The sequence below is a fragment of the Barbus barbus genome (assembly GCF_936440315.1).
Source record: "Barbus barbus genome assembly, chromosome: 10".
NCBI lineage: Eukaryota > Metazoa > Chordata > Actinopteri > Cypriniformes > Cyprinidae > Barbus > Barbus barbus.
This window is the reverse complement of record NC_136738.1, coordinates 10,343,126-10,368,294: the sequence shown is the minus strand read 5'-3', so window position 1 is coordinate 10,368,294 and position 25,169 is coordinate 10,343,126. Positions and strand designations below refer to the sequence as shown.

The window sequence follows — 25,169 nt, the reverse complement described above, 5'->3', positions numbered from 1 at the left end:
GAGATGGAAGGAGCCGCGCAAGAGACGCCGTCGCCGCCACTCGCTCCCGGCCCCGAGAGGGGAGCGCGTGCGGCCACCGGACTCCGCCCCTTCCCTGGACCCTTCCCTTCCCTTCTGAACACTACCTTCCTTCACAAGCCCCGCAGCACAACGAGGACACCAGATTCCCTGTTTATTTGGACATTTTTCCCATTGGACACTTTATTTTACCTTTTTATTGTTTAATAAAAACCTCTCCGAGGCTTGACACCACACCCACTATGTCTGTCGTTTGCTCCTCCCGCCACAATATATATATGTGTGTGTGTGTGTGTGTGTGTGTATATATATATATATATATATATATATATATATATACACACACACACACACACACACACACATATATATATATATATATATATACACACACATATATCACTTTTAAATGATTAAATACAAAATTAATAGTAGTTATTAAGATTGATGTGGTTTGGAATTGGTAAAATGTGCAAACATAAAAATAATGTCAAACATAAGCAATAGGTTTTCTGCAATCAAAACTACAAAACTGTGTTTCTATGGAAACCCAATCTTGCCATGTGCACATGCACAGGTCGTGCATCCAAAGCTGTTCTCTCGTACGCATATGTTAATGTCATTAATAAACAAAAGACAATTTATCTGAAATCGGCAGCACAGCAGTCTGAGGGTTATAACACACTCAGTCACCACTATTTCCCCAAGTCATCAAGAGTGTTGGTTGTAAAACACACACACTTCAGATGTTTCGCAGCCAATATCATCCCATAAAACGTGTGTGATTGTGTTCAGCTGGACACAGGGCTGCATTGCAGTGGTGTAGAGTATACTGTAAGAGTGGGGAAACGTCTCTGTGCATCAAGCATACAGTATAATTTAATGAACAACCCTGTCAGCTGGATGACAGCAGAAAGAAAAGCAATCAAGCCATCTGAAACCCTGTGCCTTGTGTTGTCGTCTGACCATTCGACATATGCTCAACATGATTTCATTTCTAAACAACCTGAGTGTTAAACTCAGTAAACAACAGTACATAGCATGAAAATATCAATGTCTGTTCTTTGAAGGAAAATTGTACTTTATCAAAGCAACTATAACTGAGAAAGGAGACATCCCATGTGCTGATTTGAATAAACACCAAGTGAGGCTAAATAAAGTAAGCAGTGTCTTAATAGGTATAAGATGCTAAGCAAATAAACTGAACAGTAAAATCAATCAGCAGAGGGCACCCTTGCCTGATATCATTAATAAACTATGGAACTTTCTCATCTGAGTTACCTCGGCAGTCCATCTCGTCAATGTCAAAATGACTAATATGCTCAGCCAAATCAAAGAGGGCAGTATTTACTGTTTACAGAAGCTGTTCACTGGTTCAGTGTTAACAGTCAAAAATAGATTTTGTGATGCAATACTGTATGTATTTTTCTTCTTCTTCTTTATTTGTCTCTTTCTTTAATCCTGTCTTTTTGACAAGAAACCCATAAACTCTGTGTATACAGAATCACTGAAGCAGAAATAACCAGGGAGGAAGAACTTACATTACTCAGGGTTCAAAGAGAGGCAGTGACTGGAAAGTGTTTGTAACACACAAAAATCCAGCCCTTCACACCTGTAGACTAAAAGCAGAGGAATGTGAGATAATGTGAGGTGAGAATTCAGTCTTTTGGGATTTGGACAGTATAAGGGTGAGAAAAAAAATCTCAGGCAGTTCTGTACTTCTCAGGCAGCGACCCAGCATGAATGCAAGCAAACACTGAGCATTTCCTCTGCAACCATAAACAAGGACTGAGGATGACTCAGGTAGATTTTTCTCTCTGCACTTGATTTATCCTTCCACTAAAACTAATTTGATTCCGAGTAACACATATATGGCTTAACCATCAATAATATATGAATTTTCCCCAAGCCAAAATGTAAAAGCTCCCCAGGATGAAATGTGTGAAAATAACAGATGAAGATGAATGGATCAATGGTCTTTACATTTGCAGTGTTTTCATACTCTGTTCCATCTCACCAGAGCACATGCACACAATTGAATGAGGTCATGAGCCCAGGGTTGCCAAGTCCGCGGGCTTACCAGGGTTGCCACGGATTGCTTTTTAGTCCGCGGGTTAAAGCGATCTCTCTCACCCTGCTGGAATGCTATTTTGACAGAGGACTCCCACCAAAGGGAAAACCATGAAAAAACAAAACAAAACAAAAAAAAACCCGAATGGGCTAGTTTTGAATAACAATTATGGGCTTGTTATGTTTCTCAAACCTGGCAACCCTGCATGAGCCTGTCCTCAGTACCAGAGGTTTCAAGATAAGTGTTGTAAATAAGAAAAATAGCAAATTAATTTACAGAATAACGCACCAAAACAATGATGTTACACAATAATGCTGTTTCGATTTCAGTACTGCATATTCTTTCATGATTTATATTTATTTATTTAGGCACTTGTGTCACTTTAAAGAAAGCGGGGTCATAAAATGATAGATGAGATTGCACTTTATTAGTTTGTTTGCAAATGTGTATGTGTATTTAAAGTATGTAAAGCCATGCATTCTTGCTGTCTTCTAATCAAATCAAAAACAGTTTACTTGTGATCTTTAAAACTGTACATCATTCACAATTTTTTCTTGTCAGACACAAGCTACTTAATGGGCATCTCTTAAACATCATTCTGTAACCATGCAGATGTCCCTGTCCCAGGAGTTGGTTGGTAATGAAACTGACCAATTGTCCAGTCATGTGATATAGTTGTAGCCTCCTTCTGAAATGTTGGACACTGATGTGGAAGTGACTTATCACTGACAGACACAGAGGTATTTCAGCATGAGTGAGTCCCTGGTCAAAGTACAGTAAAAACTAGTTCCCTCATCCATGATGCAGCAGTTTATATAATACACTTAGAAAGAGCTTTTTTTGTTTGTTTGTTTCTAGACCAAGGGAGAAATTTTTTTAAATCACATAATACTTTTATATTAAGACCACAAAGTCATGATTGTGACACACTTTGATTTCAGTTTCCCATGATCTCTATTTTTGTTCATTCATTCATTCATTTTATTTTTTAATACAATAGGAAAAGCAGCCGTGAAGTCCTTCAATTAACTGTCACTCACTGGAAATACATGACTCTGGCTACATTCCTGTAAAACTGCAAAAATGTACCTATACACACATTTCACTGCAGTATCCAGCTGAAATGGACACTAGAGGCAGTAAAACACAAACTTGTGTTAATTTCCATATAAATTATAGATATGTAATAGATTTTTCTGATGTAGTAAACATGCTCAGTATTGCACTTGGCACAACAACAAAAAAATCACAACAAGTCACTGGACATTTCACTTTCATGCTACAAACTTCGCAATATAATTTAGCAAAAATGTACCCACATGCATGGAGCAGCGCATTTCAGGTTTTTAAAAAATGCAGCAAGAGTCATGCATTTTAAATGTGCCTGGGTTGCCTTCAGTACTGTTTTTAAGGGTTACAGAATACATGTTTGATATTTGTCCCCATACATCCACTTACATTAGTAATATATACTAATGGTAGTAGTAATAGTGAAGAATGAGAAGGTGTGACCAACAATGTTATGGTCATGTACATAAACTTAAATTACAGACAGACAAACTAAATATTCTAACTCTCCAAATATTTCATGTTATCTTGAGTAATTTGTTTCTATGGCAACAACAGTAATGGATGCCACAGTGAAACTGAATTTCTTAGAAAGAGGTTCTCCTCACTCCTGTGTTAAGACTACAGTTCTGTTCTGAGAAGGAAGATTGCATGGGATGATGGGGTAAGGCTGAAAATAAAGGAAAGAGAGAGAAAGACAGAGCAAAAGAATGACAGTGGAGCAATAAAGTAATAAATATTAAATGGTGACCAGGCTCAGTGGAATACATTATCAAATACATGCACACATACTGCATATACCTTCTTAAATTACAGAATGACAATTAAATATGTGATTTAAATTCAGTTTAAGTCCGCTTTATTGATATAAGAACTAAGCGATATCACAGGAGAAAGAAAGAATTTTGTTCTGGATGATTACCTTTTAAAAATCAGTAACATGTGCCGTTACTTTGTTTAGTTTTGCTCTATTAACAAAACAATTAGAGGTATAACCAAAGGAGGATCAACCATTGCATGTGTCAAAGCAGCACACAAAGTTGTCTTTTTGAATGTATCAGTGAGTGAAGAATTCAATGATTCATAGTATACAAAGGCAACAATTTACAATAGATCTGCATATATTACACACACACACACACACACACACACACACAAACAAACTTAAGAGAATAAGCTGATTTTTTGTTGTTGTTGTTCTTCTGACTTTTGTATTGACACATGATCTTGTTCGTGTCTGTTTACCATGATCTTTGCCTCTGCACATGGCTTTTGTTTCATTTCTATGGGCCATGTCCTAACATGTCTCACATCTATATATCAATACATTGTTCCAGCAATGTTATATTACTGGATAAAGTATTAGTTTTATGTATGACATTTGGACTATTTTGACTTTTTAAAGTCTAATCCATTCTTACTTGAATTAAATCAACTCCCATCCTACATTTCCTTCTCATTGTCTGAAATACAACAAATTACTGAAGTAAAACAGGTTGTGAAAGGCAGTTTACATTGCCTTCAATAATGTATGCTCAGTAGATTCGTCTGCTATGACGAATCTAGATTTGACTTTATGTAATCTACTGTGCTGCTCTCAAGAGATGAGCAAAATGCGATTCTGCCTAATGTCTCATCAAAAATTTCCTTTGGCAATATACAGACCCATACTTTACTACACCATCATGATACAAATTTACTCCCATGTTCTATTTAGCACAGCAGGACAGAAACTATATAAACTAACACTGCAATTACTGCCAATAAGGTTAAGGAATTATTTGTGAAAATTACTAACATTAGGAAGGAACATCTAAAGAATCCCTTGTTACTACCTCAGACAGTCTATTGATTCCTGCACCTTCAACCCCAACTCTTTTTGTATTGGAGTGGTTTTCCATTTAAGTAAAGCTGAAAAAGAAAGAAGAGATTTGTATGTGAAGTGTCACTGGGTTAGGTAGAGAAAGACACATAATAAATGAGATTGTACATCAAGTGAGGTCAGAGAAAAGGAGTGAAAAGAGCATTGCTTTTCTCTTTTTATTTGACGAAGGCTTTTCCAGTGCTCTGACAGGCATAGCATAACAATGGGACAGAAATAGCAACTGTCTTTCCCAGAGGATCACCTCACAAGGAGCCACTCCAACCAACAAAATGTTCATGAGCCCATGTGTTTATCTGCAATCGATTAAAGTGCTCCTTAGAGGTGTTCAAGCACAATCAATCAACAGCACTGAAGACCCAAACACAAAAGCTACAGTTCTATTTTGACCAGGGGACAATACAGACATTTATGTGAAAGACAAAGCAACACTTGACCCAGAATGCCACATAAATTAATATCAATTTGTTATAAGCCTGATTTTTTTTTATCTGACACAGATGGGTCAGAGATTTTTTCAGAGACCATGAAAACATCATGGGTTATGTGTCATTATTATACATATCATATGTATCATTATTACAAATCCAAGCTATCAGGTGAGAAACCCAAAAGCAGGACAATGTCTGGCAAATGTTAAAGTGTGTAAATGTATATATTGAGCTATTATACTGGTTGTGTCTACAAACCTAGTGAGCTAACTATTACCATTGGCAAATATCTACATAAACAACACATTAACTGAAATGGACAATCTAGGAAAATGTAAAAAAAAAAAAATGACCTGTGACATATTACGTTACTTCTTGCATATTTCAGACAATTTTAAAATGAAATGTCCAGTGAGTGGTGCTAAAAATACTTTCAGTTTTATCTGAAACAAATGAACATGAGAGATATTTTATTACCTTGGTTGTCGTATGTATCGAGACTAATCAGAAATTAAATATCCGGTGAGTGGTGCTAAAAGTATGGTGCTGCTTTTGAAAATAAAATATCACGTCACAAAGCAAATGTATCAGAGATTTTTAAAAATGCATTTGCAGAAGCAACCATGGCGTTTCATTGTTTCTTTTAGACTTTATCACAACTTGTATTTCATGGGACTTGTACATGAATGCTCTGCCTCACAAATGCAACACTATACCAGTTAGCTATAGTGAGCTACCAAGCATGTTTACTGTATTGCTGTATTGATTTAGAATTCATGAGACACATTCATCCATCCATTTTCCAAACCATTTGTCCTATGTAGGGCCAACAATTAGAACATGTATTTATGTATTTCATTTTATGCATTGCAGTTATTTATGACTGTTTTATATCGCTGTGGAGGACTTCAGAATGGCTTCAGTTCAGCAACATTTGTCAAGCATGAACTGTGCATTTCAAGTCCTGAAACAGCATTTCAGAAGGATTTAAGTGCAGACTTTCATTAGGACAGATGTGCTAAAGAATTAGATGCTCAACTGTAGTTCCTTCAGTGAAGGCTTCCGAGTTCTGTTGCAGCAAAACATGCCTAAAACATCACCATGCATGCTCAACCTTGATATTTACCAATAATTCCACTTTTTTTATTCATCTGTCCATAAGACTTCTTTTTTATTCTTGATGATCATCCTCCCACTACAAATATAAGGCAATTTTTTTGTGTTTTTTAAGGTGAGACATGGTTTTCACCTTACTACTGTCTTGTCTGTATGTAAAACATTTTATATTTTTAAGTGTTCATTATTGCAATTTTTTGCCTGATATAGATCATAAAAGGCTGTTGTTTTTTGACGGATTACTGAGTGTTCAGACGTGTTCAGTGCAGGTGGGCTAATCACAACATTTATGACTGTAAAACCCCATGAGCCCATCCCTGAACTCTGTACAGAACAAATCATTTATACAACAGAACATCAGCTGCACTGCTGAGCCAATTATTTCTCTTTCTCTCTTTCTGTGTATGACAGATCCTTGGAAGATATTTTTCCTCACCAAACAGGGTTCACATGGGGTTATGCGCCACTCCACACCCTCAAATAATTTATCACCATTCAGCCTAGCCATGGCAAATCCCTAAAGACACAATTACCAAGCCCCTTTCACTTGAGAAATGACACACAGAAACAACACAACACAAAATACTGCTCTGCTCAGTTGTCTCCATTGTTATGTCAGTTAGGGCCTGTTCATTCTTCAGCATGGCCAGCAGTTTTAGGGGCTGGGATAGCACAGGCGGTCTAAAACAGCAATTGTGGTTAAAGCTAAATCTATTAGACAAAAAAAGTAAAGAATTAAATGGTTTGTAGTCATTCTGTAATATGAAATACTGTACATCAAATATCCAGTGACAGTAAGCAGTAATTAAGCCTCTAAGTTGGTATTTTAACACTAATAGCACATCAGTCAAATTGACCAAATGAAACAATTTCAATTAAATAATTAAATAAATAAATTCAGTAAAATTCAGTGTTATTTATTTAGCTGGCATAAGATTAGGGGGAAATATGTCAGTGTTTATTGTTCTGTTTTGTTGGGACTTAAAAGAGTTCATGTTATGTCTGAGTTTTGTGGGTAACCATTATGCTAACGAGTAGAGCCTGTGGTTAGATCGAGGATGTGCGTTAAGACTATATTGATGCTGCTTTGTTTAAAGAGCTTTCAAAAGTTCTCATTACTATTGGTTTCTAAACTTCAATAGATTGAGGCAATCGGTTTCCTCAAATGAAATGAGTTATCTTAGCTGATTGGGTTAGTAGGCACTCGAGGGCTACTAGCTCATCTCTGCATATCCATAATGCAGGCTATGGTTTTGCTAGCACAATGTAGCATATTCTGCCCATTCATCATTTATGAAACTCCTTATCACTGGTTGCAGAACAGCTGAGCAAAGCTCAAAGCTTACAGTCTGTATTTATAAAGATCTTTATCAGTTTGATCTCAGAGCAGGGCTAAATTTACACTCTGCATTTAGTAGGATTTTGATTATTCTTTGTGAAGGGATTTTGCTGCGGGCTGCATCCTTCCAGAAAAGCATCAATATCCTTCACAGAGAAAATAATCCTCTTCAAGAAATCATAATGTGGACAGGGACACAAAATGCTGGTATATGTTTAATGGAAAATACAAACAAACAGCATGGATGCAAACGCATTCATGCATGATTGCGAAGGACACAATATTATAATCCAAGAAAAGAAACACATGGATATAAGATGTATGAGCCCATCACAGAGCCAATGAGCTGAAGAACATCTGAATCTTTTTCACTATATTTATAACTTTCTCACCAGATTACTGTTATTCTTTATTATCTCCAAACAAAGGTCAGTGTGCTCAAAACAACTAACACAGCCATCTGAACTGACTCTTAATTTAGTAAAACATTTATTCATAAAAAGTACTGTATTCTTTATAGCTACCACATATTTTAAATTATTTTTTTTTGTTTGTTTTTTAATCTCTGGGACCAATTTACCAATTTACTCAGGTCACTTTTATTAAAAACTATGAGGCTCCATGTAGGATTTAAATCGAACTTCGCTTATCAATACATACATAAAACACGTGCATATACACCTATAAATTACTCACATATACATGTATACTATTGGATGTTCAAAATATATATTTGAAATACACGTGCACACTAATATGAAATCCATACCAATACATATTATGTTAGTAATGAATGCATATACACTTGTGAATAACTTGCGTATACATATAAACTTGACACAAGCATACACCTATAGACACTCGCTTATACATATAAACACGATCCATGCATACACACCCACAACAACACACGCACAAACATATAAACTCGCTGCATGCAGACAAACCTATACATACTCCCATATACATATAAACTTGATCCATGCATATACACCTATAAACACTCACACATACATATAAACTCAATGCGTGCATACACACCCATGAAACACTCGCGCAAACAACAGTCTTTCTTATCAGAATTGTATACATTTGTGAATTTTATTTTGTATGTTTGCGCGAGTGTTTTATGGGTGTGTGAGTTTATATGTATGTGTGAGTGTTTATAGGTGTATATGCATGGATCAAGTTTATATGTATATGGGAGTATGTATAGGTTTGTCTGCATGCAGCGAGTTTATATGTTTGTGCGTGTGTTGTTGTGGGTGTATATGCATGGATCGTGTTTATATGTATAAGCGAGTGTCTATAGGGGTATGCATGCGTCAAGTTTATATGTATACGCAAGTTATTCACAAGTGTATATGCATTCATTACTAACATAATATGTATTGGTATGGATTTCATATTAGTGTGCAAATGTATTTCATATATATATTTGGAACGTCCAATAGTATACATGTATATGTGAGTAATTTATAGGTGTATATGCACGTGTTTTATGTATGTTTTGATAAACGAAGTTTGATTTAAATCCTAAAAACTGTTCAAACAGTGAGTCTACCTATTTGGAAGCATTTTAGCAGTTTGTTTAGGCTAAAATGTGCATCATGTACTGTATCATTTAAATCAGTTAAATGAGGTACCACATTAGGCACATTTCTAGGTTATCTGTAAACAACAACAACAACTAAATTTTTTACAGTATGATAAGTAGTTCTTCACAGAAGTGCTGATTAAACTGAACTTGTGATTTCAGGCAAGCTTTTCTATGAATGATTCATCAGACTGTGGGTTGTCTGTGACATGCCACGTGAAGGTGAAACCATTAAAACACTATTAACCTGTAAATTAAGGATGACGTGTTTCTCTGTAAATTTTCAAACGCTAATAGATGGCTCAGAATGTAGAGTTTACATATTCACATTCACAAAAAAATAAAAAAATCATGTGAGGAAATTAAAAAAACACAAATCCAAGGTAGTTCACACTGATTTTGGGTTGCAAATTCAGATTCAGTAATAAACTCATACATTTTTTAAAGGGGTGGTTGAATGCGATTTCGCTTTTTTGACGTTAGTTAGTGTGTAATGTTGCTGTTTGAGCATAAACGATATCTGCAAAGTTACGACGCTGAAAGTTCAATGCAAACAGAGATTTTTTTAAATTATGGCAGTTTAATGCCAACTAAATTGGCTCGTAGGCACTACAACGAGCTACTTCCCAGGTTTGTGACGTCACAAACCCAGCTAAACCCCGACCCCAGGAACATGCAACAAAGGGGACGAGGCCATGCTGTGCTGCTTTAGAGAAGAGGAAGAGAAAACTAGGGGTGTACGTAAAAATTCATATATGAATCGCAATTCTGTCTTCTAATGATTGTAATGGATTCACAAGTTTCAAAATCAATGTTCTAAAGCAGCAGTTCTTAATCCTGTTCCTCGTGCCCCTTGCTCTGCACACGCTCTGCTCTGCATCTCTCTCTCTCATTCCAATTATACACTTATTTTCACACAGCTATGAGAAACCGTTAAACTTGGACGCGTGTGTGGTAGGGGTTGCACCGACTAATTGACTAGTCGACTTCAGTGCTCTGCCATGACGCTTTAAGCTTGACGTCGACTAGTTGCTGGTCCTATAGAGGGCGCAACAGGATAAGAAATCTACATTTACGTTCCGTTTCCAAACAGTTAAAATTACAAATTAATTCATACTAGACAAGTGTGATTATATTACTGGATGCTCGAAATTGAACGGGAGAATGCACATTTTAAACAGCTTATTGTACAGGTAAGTTAATCACCGTTCTAGAATTAGAAACCGAAAAGTTCAAGCATATATTTCTTAACTAAATCCCACAACTTCACTACTAGTAGAGAGACGCTTTCAGGTAGAATTAATTCACACACACACACACACACAATCGCTCTCACTAATGCATTTATTCATATGAATGTAATCTTTACAGCTAATCATTACTGTGCTCAGCTATGTCATCAGCTACTAGTCGACTTCGACTCAGAAGTCGTTCAACCCCTAGTGTGCGGTTACCATACTGTATTTCACGAGTTTGTGTGCCCATATAATCTTAGCATTAGTGGTAAACGGATTTGGCTTTGTGTCTGCAATGGAAGGCTCAGAGAGACTATTCTACTTGAGCTCTGATACCCCCCTAACAGACAGAAGGATAAATTAAATAAATATGCATAAAGGAGGATATGGGGATGTGGAGGGATGCCGAAAGAACTAACAATGGAAGTGGTAAGAGGCTGTTTTTATACTCGTTATTAATTGTAAGATTAGATGGGCGTACTCCTCCCGAAATTACGTTAATAACTTCACTAAAGTTTTAATCAGGATAAGACCGTATATTAAAATCTAACAGAAGCAGTAGCATTTACAAATAACAGCTTTGTTAACTAAAAGTATGAGACAACAACAAACACAAAACGTACCATTAAGAGTATGCTTGCACAGCTTTTGCGCGATTCTCTTCACTATTGTCCTCTGCGTCTCAATCAGGCTCAAATTGATAAGCAATATTGACGACAGCATTGTTTACAATCCAACTGGAGCACTTGCCGCTGAGCTGAGGGGCGGGACATTTAGACGCGCACTGGTGGTTTATCGAATCGCAAAACACTGGGCTAACTAACCAATCTGAGCCCATTGCGTATTTCTGAGGGAGGGGCTTCACAAAAGCAGGAAATCATCAGCACATTTATAGGAGAAGGGACAGAGCAGTGTAGAATAAAGGTAAATTATGTAAAAAATTGTGTTTTTGTTTTTTTAAGCGAAAAACTGCACCCCATAAACACAATCAAGCCTAGAAAAAAAAAAAAAACTGTCACCCATCCCTTTAAACATTCAAACCTTTTAGATCACAATTGTACATCTGTGGATTGTTTTACTAGTGAAACATATAATTTTTTGTGTATATTTACATATATTTTTGAGGATGTGTATTTATTTATTTATTTATTTTTCTTTTGTGGTGCATGTGAATTTTTTATGCATGTTAATTTAGCTACATATGTGAGCATCATATCTTGCATGAATTATTACTGAGACTAATCTAGCTCCATGGTCCACCTGACACGCGACATCATCTCTCGCTCTCTCTCTCTCTCTCTCTCTCTCTGAGTGTTCGTTTACATGTTCTGAATCTAATTAGCTGTGTAACAGTCAACAGTACTTCAACAGAACTGATCTGTCATGAATATATTAAGAGAGATTTTGGTGTTTAAATAACAAACAGTGAAAACATTTATACACACACATATATATATATATATATATATATATATATATATATATATATGTCTGTGTGTGTGTGTGTGTGTGTGTGTGTGTATACAGGTACATCTCAAAAAAATTTTATATCGTGAAAAACTTTCATATATTTTAGATTCATTACATGTAAATTAAAACATTTCAAAAGTTTTTTTCTGTTTTAATTTTGATGATTAGAGCTTACAGCTCATGAAAGTAAAACATCCAGTATCTCAAAATATTAGAATATTTACTTTTGAGTTTCAATAAATGACCATCCCTACAGTATAAATTCTGGGTATCTCTTGTTCTTTGAAACCACAATAATGGGGAAGACTGCTGACTTGGCAGTGGTCCAGAAGACAATCATTGACAACCATTCCAGGGGGTATCACAGCTCAAGACAATCATTGACAACCATTGACAAGCCCTTCCACAAAGAGGGTAAGTCACAGAGGGTCATTACTGAAAGGTATGGCTCTTCACAGAGTGCTTTATCAAAGCATATTAAATGCAAAGTTGACTGGAAGGAAGAAATTGGATATGAAAAGGTGCACAAGCAACAGGGAGGACCGCAAGCTTGAGAATACTGTCAAGCAAAGCTGATTCAAACACTTGGGAGAGCTTCACAAGGAGTGGACTGAAGCTGGAGTCAGTGCATCAAGAGTCACTACGCTCAGATGTCTTCAGGAAAAGGGCTACCAAGCCACTTCTGAACCAGAGACTACGTCAGAAGCGTCTTACCTGGGCTGTGGAGAAAAATAACTGGACTGTTGCTCAGTGGTCCAAAGTCCTCTTTTCAGATGAAAGTACATTTTTCATTTAATTTGGAAATCAAGGTCCCAGAGTCTGGAGGAAGAGTGGAGAGGCACAGAGTCCAAGTTGCTTGAGGTCCAGTGTAAAGTTTCCACAGTCAGTGATGATTTGGGCTGCCATGTCATCTGCTGGTGTTGGTCCACTGTGTTTTCTGAAGTCCACAGTCAACGCAGCCATCTACCAGGAAATTTTCCTTCTGCTGACAAGCTTTATAGAGATGCTGATTTCATTTTCCAGCCGGACTTGGCACCTGCCCACACTGCCAATGGTACCAAAAGCTGGTTCAATGACCATAGTGTTACTGTGCTTGATTGGCCAGCAAACTCGCCTGACCTGAACCCCATAGAGAATCTATGGGGTATTGTCAAGATGAAGATGAGAGACACCAGACCCAACAATGCAGATGACCTGAAAGCCGCTATCAAAGCAACCCGGGCTTCCATTACACCTGAGCAGTGCCACAGGCTGATTGCCTCCATGCCACGCCACATTTATGCAGTAATTCATGCAAAAGGAGGCCCAACCAAGTATTGAGTGCATAGAAATGAACATACTAAGCCTGACATTTCTGTTTAAAATATTTTTTTATTGATCTTATGTAATATTCTAATTTTCTGAGACACTGGATTTTGGGTTTTCATTATTTGTAAGCCATAATCATCAACATTTCAAGAAATAATGGTTTGAAATATTTCACTCTGTGTGTAATGAATCTATATAATACTGTATATAAATTTCACAAAAACAAAAAATATTGACCTTATTCATGATATTCAATTTTTTTTTAGATGTACCTGCATATGTACCATCTCACTGATGGTGAGTTCAGATCTCTGTTGAAATTAGAAATGTAAACTGATATTTCCTACTAATACACAATAGAGCAAAAGATAGAAATAACTGGCTTAAAACCATGCATCACATCACATGCATTTACTATATGTGACCCTGGACCACAAAACCAGTCTTAAGTCGCACGGGTATATTTGTAGTAACAGCCAACAATAGATTGCATGGGCCAAAATTATCGATTTTTATTTTATGCCAAAAATCATTAGGATATTAAGTAAAGATCATGTTCTATGAGGATATTTTGTACATTTCTTACCGTAAATATATCAAAACTTATTTTTTTTATGAGTAATATGCATCGCTAAGAACTTAATTTTGAGTACTTTAAAGGTGATTTTCTCTATTTAGATTATTTATTTTTTTTGCACCCTCAGATTCCAGATTTTCAAATAGTTGTATCTTGGGCAAATACTATACTATCCTAACAAATCATACATTAATGGAAAGCTTATGTATTCAGCTTTCATATGTGTAATTTTTAAATAAAGGCCCTTATGACACACACACACACACACGCACATAAACATATACAGTGGTACGAAACAGTGTTGGCCCCCTTCCTGAATTTTTATTTTTTTGCATGTTTGACACACTTTAATATTTCAGATCATCAAACAAATTTAAATATTAATCAAAGATAACACAAGTAAACACAACATGCAGTTTTTGAATAAAGTTTTTTTATTATGAAGGGAAAACAAAATCCAAACCCGCATGGCCCTGTGTGAAAAAGTGCTTGCCCCCTAAACCTAATAACTGGTTGTGCCACCCTTAGCAGCAGTCAACTGCAATCAAGCGTTTGCGATAACTTGCAATGAGTCTGTTACAGCACTGTGGAGGAATTTTGGCCCATTCATCTTGGCAGAATTGTTGTAATTCAGCCACACTGGAGGGTTTTCGAGCATGAACCACCTTTTTAAGGTCATGCCACAGCATCTCAATAGGATTCAGGTCAAGACTTTGGCTAGGCCACTCCAAAGTCTTCATTTTGTTTTTCTTCATCCATTCAGAGGTGGATTTGCTGGTGTGTTTTGGATCATTGTCCTGCTGCAGAACCCAAGCTCGCTTCAGCTTGATGTCACGAACAGATGGACGGACATTGTCCTTCAGGATTTGTTGGTAGACAGCGGAAGTCATGGTTCCATTTATCACAGCAAGTCTTCCAGATCCTGAAGCAGCAAAACAGCCCCAGACCATCACACTACCACCACCATATTTTACTGTTGGTATGATGATCTTTTTCTGAAATGCTGTGTTACTTTTACGCCAGATGTAATGGGACACACATCTTCCAAAAAGTTCAACTTTTGTCTCTTCAGCCCACAGGGTATTTTCCCAAAATATTGGGGATCATCAAGATGTTTTCTGGCAAAACTGAGACGAGCCTTTATGTTCTTTTTGTTCAGCAGCGGTTTTCGTCTTGCAACTCTGCCATGCAGGCCATCTTTGCCCAGTCTCTTTCTTATGGTGGAGTCATGAACACTGACCTTAACTGAGGCAAGTGAGGCCTGCAGTTCTTTAGATGTTGTTGTGGGGTCTTTTGTGACCTCTTGGATGAGGCAAACACTTTTTCACACAGGGCCATGTGGGTTTGGATTTCGTTTTCCCTTCATAAAAAAAATCCTTAATTTAAAAACTGCATGTTGTGTTTACTTGTGTTATCTTTGATGATCTGAAACACTAAAGTGTGTCGAACATGCAAAAAAATAAAAAATCAGGAAGGGGGCCAACACTTTTTCACACCACTGTATATATATATGTATAGTAATTGTATGTGATGGAACCACACTTTATGTAAAATATCACAAAAATATAAAATATAATATAAAAAATAAGGTAAATAGAAAAAGAGTACAATGTTGTCAAGTTTAACAAACCTTGTACTGTTCCTGCACCTGCATTTCCTTAATGAGAATGTGTTTTTTAATAAATTTCCTGATCATTTCAGCCTGATGCCAACAGTTTGGACTAAAGTTGTTGTTAAAGAATGATTTTAAAAAGTGACAAATCTTGACTAACTTTAAGTGAATAAAATGATGACACAAATCAAATAGGCCTTTAAACTAAGCCTTGACTAGTAACCTGCAGTGACAATTTAGCTAGCAGTACAACTGCATGCAGCTCAGCTTCAAACATGACAGTTACAGAAAGGTGTTCTTTCACAACTTATCCTAAATAAAAATGCTTGATTTCACTGGAAAATCTTTAGTATAGATTTCATCAGCAACAGCCTTCAAGGTCTGGACAGATTTTTCATGAAATTTAAAATAGTTTGTGTAGTTTTATTTTAAAGCTTCAGACTGCAGGAGAGATTCTGCATTCACTGACAAAATTTCTCAAATCACCACGACGGGCACAGAAATCTGCCTATGACGTTTTTGTTGTTGTGTCAGAACTATTCAGGAATATTTGCTGAGTGAACTGGCAGCTCTCAAAATAGACCTCTCCTTGAAATAAATGCTCTGTAAGTGTTAAAAGGAGTGAGGTTTGATGTTGATGAATGTTCCCTCATCTATTTCACATACACACTCTCCCCAATCTTAATAGTGGCTGTGTTATAGACTAATATCTTTCAATATATTGATAAACACATACTGCATACTGTGTGCTGAAATTAAGTCAACATTTTATTTCTCAATATTAACTCACTAAAAATATTTAAAGACTTAAATTATGGAAATGACACAATGAAGAACTAACACATCTGTTAAACTGCCAATACTGGATATTTGACTGTTTTGAAATAACATACTTCTTTTTAGTTTATTCTTTTTTAAGTTCCTTTTAATTTATTCTGTTCAGACCGTAGAAACTTCTAATATGAAACAAACTTTCAATAGTTCCTATTTTCTGTATCCCTGAGCTGTTTTACAGGAACCTAGTGTCAAGGCACTTTCACACTCTCAGCCTCTTTTTGTGCTCTGTCTGATGCATGCCCTCTCCCTCTGTTAGCTCTGTCTGTCTAAGGAAAAAGTGCTTTGTCTGTCATACGTTCAAAGGCTGCATGGAAACACAAAGGAGGGGAGGGGGGGGGGGGATTCAAAGTGGGTTGCCATAGAAACAGCATTACAGCCACCAGAAAACTGGAGAGTCTTGGGATTCTGTACTTTCACTGTTCATCAGTTATTAACATTGTATTGTGCTCATGCCACATGAGTCTCCAGCAGAAATGCTGGAAAGAAAGTGATGGGACTTCAGTGACTTCTTATTTCATAGCAGGATGAACAATATGAAATAAGTCCAGACTTGGAATTTCCTCTTGGCGTCTATATCTAATTACCAGTTACTACTTTCACTATATTGCTTTTTTTGTATTAATATATGTGTACTGTATTTGTCTACCAGAAACTATGCTTCTAAAAACAGAGGCAGAGCTGTAGGTCCATCCATGCAACCTTGCAATGCTGTTTGCAATGTTATGGTTTCTGGAAACATCAAATGGGTAAATGATGGACCTTGTGAGTTTGGGATGGAACTGTCTGTTTTGTTTAACCAGAAATTGGTTTAAATGCCCTTCTAACTGTCTTTATATACTCTATTTGTACAGTAGGATGGATATTTGTGTTATACATTGTTAGATTAAAACCTCATAGTGCTGGCCAACTGTAGTGATATTTCCACCTCCCAATATCCAACAAGACAATAATTTTGCAAAATGAAAATTATCCATAATAAATAGTATATGATTATAAAAAAGAGCTCTGTGTTAAAATGAGCTTGAAAAAAGGCTATAAGATTTTTTAAATGTTGACAACATACTGGTTTTACCAACCTTCTACCAAACAGCATGTTTACAATTACACTTCATTGCTGATCAATATAACACAATCAATTGCACTTCAAGGCCAGTGAGATACCCCATGACTTCTGTTTTAGTAAGTCACCCTAACAGGATGTGGTAGTCTTTCTAAATGAATAAATAGTACAGTGTCCCTTTTCCTTGCACCATTTTTAAAGGAATAATTAGCCCAAAAATGAAAACTTGCTGAAAATGTACTCACCCTCAGTCCATCCAAGATGTAGATAAGTTTGTTTCTTCATCAGAACAGATTTTGAGAAATGTAGTACTTGCTCAAAAATGGATCCTCTGGTTGGCATCAGAATGCGAGTTCAAACAGCTGATAAAATCTAGCATATTGGCTGTTTATTTGTTTATTATTATTTATAAAGCACATGTTAATGCCGTATTCTGCATGACTATATATAAGATCCCTTAATCCTACCCATACTGTACCTAAACTTGACAACTACATTACTAACTATTAATAAACAGCAAATTAGGAGTTAATAGTTAACATAGTTAATAGTTAGTTAAGCTGTCTCTTCTGGCCAAAATATCAGTCCTTAACTCAGAATAATGTGAAGTCCATCCCCTGTTGTCCTCTCACATTAAAAAAAGATTGCTTATTTGTTTAGAAATTTTTGCACTGCTACTTTTAAACAGTGCTTGGTCTTTGCATATTTCTCTCCTGATTCAGGTGAAATGACTTTTCAATTTCAGTTTGAAGTTAAAAAGGTTTGAAGTTAAATACATATTTGTTTATTACAAACATGCAGCTTTCTGCTGAAGTGGTGTGGATTACTTCTGGATTATTGTGTTTTTTTTTGTTTGTTTTGTTTTTTGATTTTATCAGCCATTCACTGCAGAGGATCCATTGTTGAGCAAGTCATGTAATGTTCAATTTCTTCAAATCTGTTCTAATGAAGAAACAAATTCATCTGCATCTTGGATGGCCTGAGGATGAGTAAATCGTCAGAAAATTCTAACTAAAACCATTCCTGTAACTTTCAGAGGCTTGTTGACTCAACATCAAAATAATACTTTTAACTGCAATCCAGGCTTAAGGCAATGCATGATTAAAAATAGCAGACAGAATAACTTACCGGTCGTTTCAACAATACCCTCCAAAATCACGACTATTTCGAACTGTTCTGTCTGCATGGATCGCTGTGAGAGCTCATAGAAGGGGCTCTTGGTGTCGATCATATGACAGATTGTGAGTGGTGACACGAGAAAGAGTTGGTCCGCTCCGGTGCTAAAGCCCACATCCAGCTCCAGCTGATCCAGGGGGAGGAACTCACCCTCGGGCGTCTGTCGGGACTACAGGAGCGAAAAGAGGGGAGATGGGGTTTAAACACTGTACGTTGAATTGAGATGTGAGGATAGACAGTCAGGTATCAAAGGACAGACAGACAGGTAAGCTCAAAGTATACAATAAAGAAATCAATACTATTTTTATACTGATCAAAAGTTACCAAGACACTATGCAGCAATAATTCTGGCAGCATTTCTGGCCAGCATTGGGGTTGGGCGGTATATCGACTTTGTACGATATATCGATATATTCTTTATAAGCGATACGGTATGAACCAATACCGTTAATATCGATATACAGTAGTTTGATTCGAGCGCATTTGAACAAAAAAAAAAACATATCTAGGGAGAACAGTAGACTGAACTGCTGAGGAGAAAGTGCAAAATACATTTTGTTGTAAACATGTGACAAGAAGGGCTTTTTAAAAAAAACTCCTAAAATATAGTAGCCTATAGTTTAGTTTCAGTTTAAAGTAGGGATGCACCGAATCCAGGATTCGGATTCGGATTCGGCCGAATCCTGGGCTTTTTGACGGGGTTCGGTTTCGGCCGAACCTTAAGATTTATTTTCCACCGAAACCGAACCCTAGACTTGCGCTACGACGTCACACGGTCGTTGATTACGTGAAGGTGTTTACATAGGACCCGTTCGAATGTAGTAGGCTGTAAGAATCTGAAAATGGAACTCGTAAGCAAAAAAAGTTTTGTTTGGCAGTACTTTCAACCAAAAGAAGGCGATTCAAGTCGAGCTTTATGTTCAATTTGCAATGCCAATTTGTCTCGTGGTGGCAAGTAGAGCCCTGCGCGGGACTGTTTTCTTCATCCCGCGCCCGCCGAATTTCTGACCATTACCGCCCGCTCCCGCAATATGTATGTCCACTCCCGCCCGCACCCGCAAAACTCTGAGAATTTATTCCCGCAGGAAAATAGAGATGCACTGATTTTGTGTCTTCTCCCGTCCCGCAGGAAAAAAAAACGTATTGTATAGCTATTATTAAAGAGATTCATGTTTGTTCCTTTCCCTGACCTGCATGTATTCTGACGCACTGGTAGGGAAGATGAATATAGCCTGGGCTATCGGGGACATCTAAAACGCTTAGGCTACCGCGCGTTTCTTTAGACTTCAAGTACTTTGATTTTGTTGACAATGACATCATGTCGCTAGGTTACCTCCAGATCCCGCAGTGTTTTGTTTTAGCCGCCCATTCCCGCCCGCAGCAAAGTTCAAACCGCCCGCTCCCGCGAGATTTGCGTTGGGTCCCACGGGACCCGGCGGGTCCCAATCCCAATGCAGCACTCTAGTGGTAAGGACCCTAAGCAGTACACAACATCGCCGATGTTAAAACTAAGGATGCGAGTAGGATTCGGTATTCGGTTTCGGATTCGGCCGAATCTTAAACAGTGGATTCGGTATTCGGCCGAACCCCAAAAATCTGGATTCGGTGCATCCCTAGTTTAAAGCGGCTGTGACAGAAAGGCTGCGTGTGCCGCTGACAGAGACGCTCGTGCTGTTTAATGTGTTTGAGATGTGCTGTTTTCCTTGATGCATAACTTACATTTATATATATATATATATATATAGATGGTATATTCTCCATCTGTAAATGTTAGAAAGCCATGGAAATATCTCCATTTTGCTGTCAGAAGTGCTTTTGCAATTCTCCGCTAAACTTCACAGACTTCATTTAGAACGAGTGCGCCGCGCGCCAAACAGATAGAGTGCAATAACTCTGACTATAACATACATTTTGCTGAAATATTAGCTGGACAATAAATGTGACATATGTAGAATTTTAAACTTACAAGTAAGTGAATTTGTATGATAGCACTAACTGTAAAGTCTAATTGGGTAATCAAAATGGCCTTTTTACTCAATCAGTCTGTGCTTTTTTTATTATTTTCATTTTTAGTTTAGTACATTTTAACTTCTGCTTTAAAACATTATTTTTGTTTTTAGATTGCAATGTTACAATGATAGAATGTAATGTGATTTTAATCCTTTTTTCCACATAATATGCTTACATTCACTTTGTTTAATCCAAATACAAAATACAGATATATTCTGTATACCTTAACTCATACAAAAAATACAGAGATATGAATTTTTGCTCATATCGCCCAGCCCTAGCCAGCATATAGGCCTAAACTGAAACATGGCAGCCATAGGGATTGCGAACCTATTTTCTGAACAGTCTCTTATGCTGTTCTAATTGACATCTTTAACATTTAAGTGAAATAAGGTTCTTTCTCGATCTCTTTTATTTTAACTAGTTTCAATTAAATGAGAGAATGTCATGATTCACAACCAAGCACTGGCTTAGTCTGTTAATGAACAACAGAGGGCAGGTTAACACTTTCCATTACAGTGCCCATGTTACACGTATTTCATGTAAATATAAGCCAAGCTACCACAGTAATAATATTAATAAAGTTTAGCTGCTGTAGAAAGCAACGGTAGGTAAATTAAAACAAATCATCATTTACTCACACTCATGTTGCTCCAAACCTGTATGACGTTTTTCCCTTCATGGAACATAATAAAAGATATTTTGAAGAATGTTAGTAACCAAACAGTTTTGGATCCTATTGACATCCATGGTATAGACAAAAAACACAATGGAAGACAATAGGTACCGAAAATGTTCTTCAAAATATTGTTTGTTATGTTCCACAGAAGAAAGTCACACAAGTTGCAAGTTACAGGACCTAAATTAAGCTGAATAATGACATTATTGTATTTTTTAGTTGCTTTACAGCTGAACTATATTCATTTTATAACTGAATAACTTTACAACAGTAATACTGTTATGTTCTTGCTTATTACAGTGAAGTTGCTTTGAAACATTCTGTATTGAATAAGGTGCTAAATAAATAAATTGACTTGACAGGTTTAGAACATCATGAGGGTGATTAAATGATAACAGCATTTTCATTTTGGGGTGGACTATCCCTTTAATCATTTTTCAACAATACTAATGTAAATAAGTATTGAAAACACAATTTTTTTTATAATATCCATGTTAGACCTATTAGTACACATAAACCAAACCACCATCCTAACCATACAGTAAGTGCATGTAGTTAATTAATATTACTCAGTACTTAAATGTATAATTGCACTGTAACAAGGATACAAAAATGTAATGTAGCCCATAAACTCTATAAGTGGACAAAAGGCAGACCCTTACCTTGAGTAATTTACACCGGATCTGGGCTGAAACCATGTGACTGTTGCGCAGATTTCCCACCCTGAACATTAGCGTGAGTTTGCCGTCACGCATGGAGATGGCTGCGTTTTCACTAAACATCAGAGTCTCTGCCCTCTTCTTGGGTTGAGACATCTTAATAAACATACAGCCTATTAAAAAGGCATCCACTATGGAGCCCAAGATGGACTGAAACAGGAAGAGAATGATTCCTTCTGGACATTTATCAGTGATATATCTGTAGCCATATCCTATAGTGGCCTCTGTCTCAATAAAGAAAAGGAAAGCAGAGGGAAAGTTATAGACGTTGGCCACGCATGGTGTGTACTTCTCATCGTGGGCTCGGTTTAGGTCCCCTCTGATGTATGCGATGACCCACCACATTAAAGCCATGAATAACCAGGCTACTGTGTATGTGAGGATGAAGATAAAGAGGTTCCATCGCCATTTGAGGTCTACTAAAGTTGTGAATAAGTCTGAAAGATATCTGCTGGTCCCCCCAACCAGGTTTCCATGCTGAACGTTGCATCGTCCGTTCTTGTCGACAAATCGTTGTCGTTTCCTCCTCTTGTCTTTCTGATGGCTGGAAGATGTGGTGGTCACTACCTGATAGTCGTTTCCAAATTTCTTACGAAGAGCAGACATTTTATCCTGCAGAGACAGAAGTAAAGCAAACTTGACTGTCTGATATTTTAGAAGTGTATTAGACATGTCATGACCTTTTCACTGGATAAAGATGTTATAATTAAAAACAAAAGCATAAAAGACCAAAGCTGGTTGTCACATGAATAAGTTGTCACATAGGATTTATCTCAGTAACTACTGCAGCATTTATTTATTTTTTTTAGTATAATTCATAAATCATTAATTGCTGGTGATTAAACAAGTGAAAACAAAATACTACATTTTAGTACATTTCATCAACATTTCACTACATTTCAACTAAGGTCATAATTACAATGTACTTTTTAACTGAAAGGCTGATATGTAAGTTTTCACTTGTTTTATAGTAATATTATTTTGTTAAATAATTAGAATTTTGCCTACACAGTAGTTTAATAGGTTATACTTCATTTTAAGATGTCACTGATATACAAAATGCAGTGCATAATTTTACTTTACAAACTGTTCTTACTATAGGTTTAGGGTCAGGTTTGAGATTAGTTGCTTGCAATTATGCATCATTTACAGTTGTTACATTAGTAAGTATGTGCAACAGGACACTATAAAATAAAGTGTTAAATTTTGTTGGCTTTTTTCCTCATTGGCTGTTTTATTAATTGCCTTTGCTCCATAATTACTTCATTGTTTACATTTTGCTGTAACACCATTAAGATTTTGTGGAAGATAGCTTTTCTAAGACAGGAAAAAAACTTATAATGGACAGCAGATTCCACTGTTGCTGTAAAAAATGTACTGTATCTTGGCCAGTAACGGGAAACAGCGTTTTTGGGTTACACTTTATTTTAAGGTGCCCTTGTTACTTAAGTACTGAGTAATATTAATTAACTACATGTACTTACTATATGGTTAGGATTAGGGTTTGGTTTAGGGTAACTTGCATGTAGGCTAATTATGCATAAGGTATTGTTATTTTTATAGTAACCTTACATTAACAGTAACTAACAGTGATAGTATTTTAATAGTAAATGTAACATGTAACAACGACACCTTAAAATAAAATGTTACCCTTTTTTGTAGTCAACATGGTCCCACTTTATTTTAAGGTCCAGTTCTCGCTATGAACAAAACATTAACATGAATTTTGTTTCAATAAGCTCCTGCTTTGCTGTTTATTAATAGTAAGGTAGTTGTTAGTATTGGGTATGATCAGGGATGTAGAATATGGTCTTGCAGAATATTTGCTTTATATGTATAAACAGCCAATATGTTGGTAATAGGCATGCTATAATCAACTACTTAATAGTGAGTGTTGGTCCCTATACTAAAGTGTTATAGTCAACATTGACTTTCAAAACTCAACTTGCAGTACCGTGAGAAACAGTCAGCACAAATTGTGAGGATAGCTCCGGCCTGATTAAAATATGAAGAACAAGAAGATCAGAAATTAATCTTACCGATTTTCACCGTACAGGGATTTTTCCTCTCTTCTCATTACCTGCGTAGCAATTCAGACTGAAGCTAAATTTAAAGGGAAACGGTCGTTTATTTATTTTCTGAAACGGTGTAACGATGCATGCTTGCTCGTTGGGTCTGAAAGCAGAGATGCAGGAAACTCTCCACAGGCGCAGTTCAGCAGCTCGGTCTTCACTCATCTGTTAATCTGAGTTTCACAAACCCCAGTTTAAAGTTGTTGATGATTTTCGTCAGTCTCATCACAGATGAACAGTCCAAACAAAAATGAGCGAATCCTTCTGTCCAGCGATTTGCGCAACAACTGATGAGTACATGCTTTCTCAACACCTGGAAGGTTTTTCTCCACCTCTGTCTGCTCAGCAGCAGAACATATATAATTTAACTAGATTACGTTGCTCAAGAGCCTGTGTGTTAAAGAAAAACTGATGGTTATCAGTTCATCCGGACGCGCCTCAGACAGACAGACAGATTTACAGTAGGTTTCGTTCCCAAACCCAAAGCTTACTCGTTCCAGTTTTATCGAGCTCGTTTCAAGAGAATGAGACAAAAATGGCCAAACGGTCGCAGGTCGTGTCCTTCAGACCCTCAGAGTGAGTGTACAGAGGCAGCTCTTTGTCTCTTCAGTTCTCCTGAGCGTTTCTCTCGCCGCGTCTGAAGCTCCTCGCGGGATACAGAGGTGTGTATCATTCACCAGGGGAGGGCGGAACTTCACAATCAAAATTCACGTTTATTGGCTAAGTTACACTTACAAGAAATTTGACTTCACACTTAGTCATAAGACAAACACTCTTTGTACCTTATACATTTGTATAAGGTACAAAGGTATGCATTGAAAATACAGTGCATTTCACAACACTGCATGCAATAGGATACAATCCACATATGAGATGTACAGTGTTGTAAAGA

At 36.8% G+C, this 25,169-nt stretch overlaps 1 protein-coding gene across 1 annotated transcript in view; it reads right to left on the bottom strand.

Moving 5' to 3' along the window:
* The window catches only part of LOC306875812 (G protein-activated inward rectifier potassium channel 1-like), a 34,236-nt gene extending 9,312 nt beyond the window's left edge, over positions 1–24,924 (bottom strand). Inside the window, exons 1-3 of the mRNA XM_079426557.1 lie at positions 24,245–24,924; positions 22,149–22,817; positions 18,750–18,966 (exon numbers count right to left, since the gene is read on the bottom strand). Of these exons, the coding sequence (XP_079282683.1) occupies positions 18,750–18,966; positions 22,149–22,811 (880 nt within the window). The 5' untranslated portion in view covers positions 22,812–22,817; positions 24,245–24,924. The remainder of the gene's footprint in view (positions 1–18,749; positions 18,967–22,148; positions 22,818–24,244) is intronic.
* Positions 24,925–25,169: the final 245 nt, after the last annotated feature.